Here is a 6,899-nt window from a genome sequence, read left to right as displayed (position 1 = left end):
GAACTCTATTCTCGTAAATTGCTTGTGACAGGCAGGCGGAAATAATTTATGTGGATACTACGTTTGCGAGTTCATTCGCCACTTGACCACTGAGCGGGGGTTCTTGTGTGACAGACAATTTGAAGTACGTAAACAATATTCACAATTTTATTTTATTACAATCAATTTTGTTGAGTTTCATTCATATATATGTATTGACCTCCTTTTTTAAACTAGATCTGGCAGATGCGGGATGAACTCCTACCACATGATCGCATACGAGCAATTCAAGAGAAATTGGCGGCATTCTTTGTTGACCACATCATACATGAAAATGAAAAGGGAGAATACCATCGCAAATTCAATGGGAGTTTGGCGCTTGATGATGTCAGGGATGTTATATTGTATATATGTAGTAGCGTCGGATAGATATACGAAAACTTGTTGTTCGACCAAGCACGGAGAAAGAGAGGTCACTTCTCTCTATATATGTTCATGACGATCTTGTGTAATTAATGGGTTTCTTCATTTGCTTACTAGCTAGCGTCGAGTTCTCTCTGTATGTAGTAGCTAGCGTCGACCAAGCACGAAGAAAGAGAGGTCACTTCTCTCTATTAGCTAGCTAACACTATATGAAACCCCTAAACCCTCCAAAACCCCTAACCCCCCCCCCCCCCCCCCTTAAAAAAAACCCAGCGCCTGCGAGCTGCTGATGCGTAGATGCCTTTTGGTCCCGGTTGGAAAGGTCCTCCTGCCTGGGCGCCCCACAGCGGCCACGTGGACCTCCTTTGGTCCCGGTTCGTAAACCAACCGGGACTAAAGGTTTTGGGTATTAGTCCCGTTTGTTTTGTCCCGGTTCCAGAACCGGGACTAAAGGCCCTCTGGAACCGGGACCATAGCCCTGTTTTCCACTAGTGCTAGAGGTTCAATGCATATTATTGCTCATTTTGGTTTTGGTAGTTATTTCCCCTCAAAGTCCTAGTGCCAGCCAAACATGAAATTTGGATTCAGCCAAATGAAATTATGACAGAGATTTCATTTCATTTCATTTCTACCCAATGAAATGAAATCAAGGGAGCCAAACGAGCTGTTACATCATTTCAGCATAGACATATAGACTAATACAAAACAACATACCAAATGATTATTACACATGTGTCCATGAAGTTTCTTTTCTGTCTGGAATTACAAACACAGAAACATAGTATTTTTAAAAGGACTAGGGCTAGAGGTGCAACACTGGAAGCTGCCTGAATTACTCGAACAAACCAAACATACAGTATGGCCACACAACATGTGATGAGTATGTAATTTACCAGGAATTTGGCAAGGGCATTCTGCTAATTCCTCGTTGGCAATTCTAGCATTGAAATTGGTCCAGGGAAACATAAACGATCGGCAATTTGACCACATCCATCACCTTCTCAGCCATGGCTTCTTTGAACAAGTCTTCGGTGATCATCTCATCGGATGTCAGGTTCGCGCCGACACAAGCAGTCTGCACAAGGAACATGTCGTTGCACTGCATATTCTGTGGTGCTTCATCCTGTGCTACCAGGGTCACCGAGATATAACGCTTGGAGCACGGTGGCATAACTCCTTTGCTTGGCTGTGTTCTGTACTTGGTGTGGTTGGTCTTTACGTTAAATGCAGTAAAGCCACTCGTCATGTTGGTTAGCTGCAGGCAGCTTGATATGTCTTTCCTTGGCTCAAACAGGAAGCGCAGCTCCAGGGTCGGATCAACAGCAAGCACGTTGGAATCACAGCCTCTCTGCAAGGAACACGGGGTTAATGTGATGTGTGTGCAATCTAGCTATATCGATGCACATCCTTGACAAGCTAGCATCATATTACAATAGTGTTTTTTGTTAACATGATGTACATATGTTAAACATATCGCTTGGTTTTATAAAAAAAATATCCATGCTATCAGGATGATGCTACCTGACGTGCGATTAGCTCTTCTAACTGAACAGAAGACGTTGACATTTTCTTAATCTCATCTTCTAATTCTTCCAGTTCTTTGACGATATCCTTTATTAATGGTCTTTTATTCCGGTCGGACACCACACATCTTAATGCTATTTCAACACATTTCTTCATGCATTTCCTGTCTATTTCATCTGATGAATATCCCGACTTTGCCCGCAGCTTTGTCATCCATTTTTTACATACCTACAAAGTTTTGGTATATGAAGTTAGAAAGTTTCGGAGAAAAAGACTAGCACACGAAACATACTGGGACATATGAAAATATAACTGATCATTGTAAGTTTTCTTACAAACTCAATAAATGGTTCACTGCCCATCTCAGAACAGCGGGAGCGGCCCATATTTCCATCCATTATTTTTATAATTATAACCCCCAAACTAAACACGTCAAACTTCATTGATATAAGATTATCGTCTATGTATTCTGGTGGCATGTACCCTCTGCAACATAGCATAAGTGTCAAACATATATTGTGGTTTGTTCAAGACAAAGCACTAAAAATAATTTCTTTAAAGCATGCATTGCATCAACTTACTGTGATCCTTTGACAACTTCTGTTTTATGGGTTTGTGTTGACGCAACAAGTCTGGACAAACCAAGATCTGCAATTTTGGCAGTCTTGTTCTTATCTAGCAATATGTTGGCAGGTTTTAAATCCAGATGTAAAATAGGTTTTCCCTGTGAATTATGTAGATGATTCAAGCCCTCGCAAGTCCCTTTAATAATTTCATAACATGTTGGCCATTCAAGTCCACAAGAATCATCTGTCAAAGCAAAAATAGAAAAATATGAGGTTACTAAACCATTCATCTTAGCATGCCAATGTGGAGCATCATCCATCAAACCTGCGATATGATGATCAAGGCTTCCACCTTCCATAAATTCAAAGCAGAGAACTCGCTCCATCTCTTTAGCAAAAACTAGTTCCCCATTGAGCTGGACATACTGATGTCGTGATTCGTAGCAGTAGCCAATTAATCGTATGATATTTTGATGCTGGACCTTGCTAAGGTTACGAAATTCACTGTCAAATGCTTTGTCATCAAGTCCTACCAAGTGGTGAAGCTTCTTCACCGCAATCTCATCCCCATTATACATCCCCTGTTAAACTCACTTGTTAATAGATCACAGATTTTAAGAGATCATAGATTTGTAGTCAGCACTCAGCAGACTTATCATATGAAAGCTAGAAGGAATATATAGAAGTCATACCCTGTAAACATCTCCATACCCACCACTGCCTACTTTTCGGTCTTCTGAAAAATTATTGGTAATGGTTTCAAGTACAGTGAGTTTAAAATCCATGCTATAATATATCTCCGAGCAGGCTTATGATTGATCAATCTTGTTCCTGGGACAGGAAAAAAAAACATCCATCACGTAAGATGGGAGATACTCACAATGATTATTCATCACCACCCACGGCTCTTGGATTAGCCCACTTGGAATTAAACTTGCAATTTGACATCAACAGCCTGCACAAACCTCCTAGAGGTATGGAAATTCTACAATACGACAAAGTACGAATAACCTTTTTTACTGGAAAAAGGGACGAAGCTACCAATACAGAAAAATTAGCTGGTGCCACAGGTCCTTATATTTAGAAAATTTTAAACAAGATATATACCTATTAATTATCATAAAGACACTATTTAGGCCATTACTTGCATAATATTGGTAGACAGGAAGAGCGCACGGTGGTGTGTCGGTGACCAGGACCGGGCGATGTGCCCCGGCTTTGTATGATTGACAGTCCTATTTCAGAGTAATACTCACGCCCTTTTTTTCCTGAAAAAAATGTTTATTTCCAGGCTACACAAAAAGGAAAATATTTGGATTTATAAGGGATGCACTATTCACTATTATACCGCACACCTTTTTTGTGCAGTCCACAAATGAAAATATCCGCTAAAATATATTTACAGGTACGATGAGTATGCCTATATGTACACCTTTTTAATGATTTTCTCAAACTTTGGAGTATTTTTTTGAATATTTTGTATATCAGGATCCGGGACACATACCCGGAGGCGAAAACATGACTCTCCGGAAAAATAGAGAAGAAAATAGAACTGTCATGCAAACTAGGGAAAGAATAGCACTAACCTGGAGAGAAGTCAGAGAGAGAGAGAAGGGGGGAGGGAGGGAGGGAGGGAGGGAGAGAGAGAGAGAGAGAGAGAGAGAGGGAGGTCTGCTCCTTGGAAATGAGGATCCCATCAAAGCATCATTTAAACCCACGGAGCTAAGGTGGGGTTGGTTGCACTTAAAAAAACATGAAACTACTGAATATATAATGTTGAGTTGACGCCATCGACCTATCTTCTGTTTCGTAGCCGCTGACAGACTTTTCCATGACATTTCAAGGGAACTTGCGTTGTGAACAAGGTTTTTTTTTATTCAGATTTTTTGGGAGGGGCTGGAAAATCCGGTTTCCAAACAATCTCAGATATTCTGGATCTTTGCCCAAATTTTTTGGGCGAATTTTTGAATTCAAAAATATTTGTCATCAGAATATAGAACTTTTAACCAATTGTTAACGTGAAGTACTTTCTGGTCAATTGGTCAGCTCGCCTACTTACCTTTGGAAGGTCTTGAGTCGATTCCATCCTAACGCCAAGCGACCAATTTCTTTTTGGTAGTAATCCTGAATAATGCAAATAAATATTGAAATCATGAACGTGGGTACGGGAACCTGAGATGTAAGAATGATAGGTAGCACTGCATGCCGCTAGGACAAGTGCTCCATTATGACTGTTTCTGTATAAGAACCATAGTTGACATTACTTGGTAGCTTAAATTCAAAATTTTCAGTTGGTAACTAATTTTTTCTGGAGGTCATTGAAATTTCCATTTTTCCAGCCCGGAGTAAATAAGATTGTCTGACACACATGTGTGCCCCGTTGGTAGAGGTTTCGGCATTTTTCATGGGAATTTGTGAATTTGTTTCCTTTGCTCTCTAGGTATATTGGGCTGTTTTGCAGTACAATATTCATTTTACTTGACGACTGTGAGAGATTACTCAACTGACATGTAAAAAATAAAACAGGAACACACAAGCTACGTGCCTAACAAATGAGAGCATGGTTAATAGTATAGCCAGCTGCTGGCTATAGCATGTCATGTCATCAAGAGTTAGCTTTATTAATTACTCATACAATAGTGCTTACTATAAGGTTGGCTATAAGACTAGTCATATGAAGAGTAACTTACACTAGTAACATACGGCTACCCTACATACTCCCTCCGTCCGTGAATAAGTGTATCTCTATCAGTTGTCCTAAGTCAAAGTTTTATAATTTTGACCAATTTTGTGGAAAAGAGTAATAGTATATATGCCATCAAATTGGTATATTATGAAAATACATTTCAAAACGAATCTAGTGATGCTAATTTAGTGGCATAAATGCTGCTACTTTTTAATATAAAATTGGTCAAGACTTAGGATAAAAGCTAGATGTACACTTACTCACGGAAGGAGGGTGTAGTGGATAGTAAGAGCATCTCCACTAGGACCCCCAGGATGCCCCCAAGCGCCTTTTTTTAGGACCGGCGGTAAAAAATCTTCCCAGCCAGGCTCCCGAAATGTCGTTTTGCGCCAGATATAGCGATCTACCCCGCCGGCACGCCCACCCCACACCCAGCCCCCTGGGGGGCAGCTGGTAACGCCGGCACTTGCTTTTCGCATGCAGAGGCCCACTTGACAGCCCCTCTCTCCTCTCTCCTCTCCTTTCTCACTTTTCTCTCACTCCTTTTCCTTCCACCACCTACCGCACACAGCTCGCGCGGCCGGATGCAGCCCCGACGTCTCCCTCGCCTGGCGTCGCCGGCCCCGCCCCGCATCTCCCCGGCGCAGTGAGAAGGGAGCCGGAGCTGGCGGGTCGAAGTGGGCACGGCGGCCGGGCAAAGGCGGAGCCGGCCGGAGGGATGGCAGGCCGCAGAGCCGCCGCGTGGGCGAAGCAGCGGGCTGCCGCGCACGGGGCAGGAGCCTGCCTGGTCCGCGAGCGTGCGGGAGGCCGGCTGGACGGCGCGGCGAGCCGGACCGTGTTGGAACCGGCCGGAGGGATGGCAGGCCGCGGAGCCGCGCGCGCAGTCGTAGCCGAGGCCGCGGTCTGACCGCCTCGCGGAGCTGCTCAGGGCGGAGCCGTACGAGTGTCGCGACGACGAGGGCGAGGCGGACGCGGCCGTGCGTGGCCGGGCATGGTGCTCCACAGGCAGCAACAACCTCGATGTCGCAGGAGAGCATGTAGCGGGAGCGGCCGGCGTGGTGCGCCTTGAGGTGGAGCACGGGGGCGTCGCCGAGGCCGCGACGAGGAGCCGGGAGGAGGCTGCGGCAGCTGATATCTACCACGCAACCTTCTTCTTGTAGACGTTGTTGGGCCTCCAAGTGCAGAGGTTTGTAGGACAGTAGCAAATTTCCCTCAAGTGGATGACCTAAGGTTTATCAATCCGTGGGAGGCGTAGGATCAAGATGGTCTTCTCAAGCAACCCTGCAACCAAATAACAAAGTCTCTTATGTCCCCAACACACCCAATACAATGGTAAATTGTATAGGTGCACTAGTTCGGCGAAGAGATGGTGATACAAGTGCAATATGGATGGTAGATATAGGTATTTGTAATCTGAAAATATAAAAATAGCAAGGTAACTAATGATAAAAGTGAGCACGAACGGTATTGCAATGGTAAGAAACAAGGGCTAAGATTCATACTTTCACTAGTGCAAGTTCTCTCAACAATAATAATATAATTGGATCATATAACTATCCATCAACATGCAACAAAGAGACACTCCAAAGCCACTAATAGCAGAGAACAAACGAAGAGATTATGGTAGGGTACGAAACTACCTCAAAATTATCCTTTCTGCTCGATCTATTCAAGAGTCCGTAGTAAAATAACATGAAGCTATTCTTTCCGTTCAATCTATC

The 6,899-nt window shown here is 43.5% G+C and overlaps 1 protein-coding gene across 3 annotated transcripts; it reads right to left on the bottom strand.

The window, feature by feature from the left end:
* Positions 1 to 1,052: 1,052 nt before the first annotated feature.
* On the bottom strand, positions 1,053 to 4,165 carry LOC109785329 (cysteine-rich receptor-like protein kinase 44). 3 transcript variants are annotated; one of them, XM_073505408.1, is made up of 8 exons: positions 4,079 to 4,162; positions 3,637 to 3,760; positions 3,185 to 3,323; positions 2,818 to 3,073; positions 2,508 to 2,736; positions 2,262 to 2,412; positions 1,924 to 2,154; positions 1,053 to 1,750 (listed from the first exon to the last, which is right to left on the bottom strand). In XM_073505408.1, the coding sequence occupies exons 3-8, from the start codon at positions 3,275 to 3,277 to the stop codon at positions 1,340 to 1,342; spliced, it is 1,371 nt and encodes a 456-aa protein (XP_073361509.1). In that variant the 5' UTR covers positions 3,278 to 3,323; positions 3,637 to 3,760; positions 4,079 to 4,162; the 3' UTR covers positions 1,053 to 1,339. The 3 variants fall into 3 exon arrangements, with proteins under 3 accessions (XP_073361509.1, XP_020199514.1, XP_045087023.1); XM_020343925.4 differs by lacking the exon at positions 3,637 to 3,760 and having other exon boundaries at positions 4,079 to 4,165; XM_045231088.2 differs by lacking the exons at positions 3,637 to 3,760; positions 4,079 to 4,162 and adding an exon at positions 3,600 to 3,620.
* Positions 4,166 to 6,899: the final 2,734 nt, after the last annotated feature.

The sequence above is a fragment of the Aegilops tauschii genome, chromosome 7, assembly GCF_002575655.3.
Source record: "Aegilops tauschii subsp. strangulata cultivar AL8/78 chromosome 7, Aet v6.0, whole genome shotgun sequence".
NCBI lineage: Eukaryota > Viridiplantae > Streptophyta > Magnoliopsida > Poales > Poaceae > Aegilops > Aegilops tauschii.
This window is presented reverse-complemented; position numbering and strand designations above follow the sequence as displayed.

What these genes read in the sequence shown, in the direction of transcription:
- LOC109785329 (XM_020343925.4), bottom strand. Translation starts at nt 3,277, where the DNA reads ATGGATTTTAAACTCACTGTACTTGAAACCATTACCAATAATTTTTCA. An exon ending in CCTTGATCATCATATCGCAG is followed by an intron (nt 2,737 to 2,817) that starts GTTTGATGGATG and finishes TTGCTTTGACAG; the next exon opens with ATGATTCTTGTGGACTTGAA. An exon ending in GAAGTTGTCAAAGGATCACA is followed by an intron (nt 2,413 to 2,507) that starts GTAAGTTGATGC and finishes GCTATGTTGCAG; the next exon opens with AGGGTACATGCCACCAGAAT.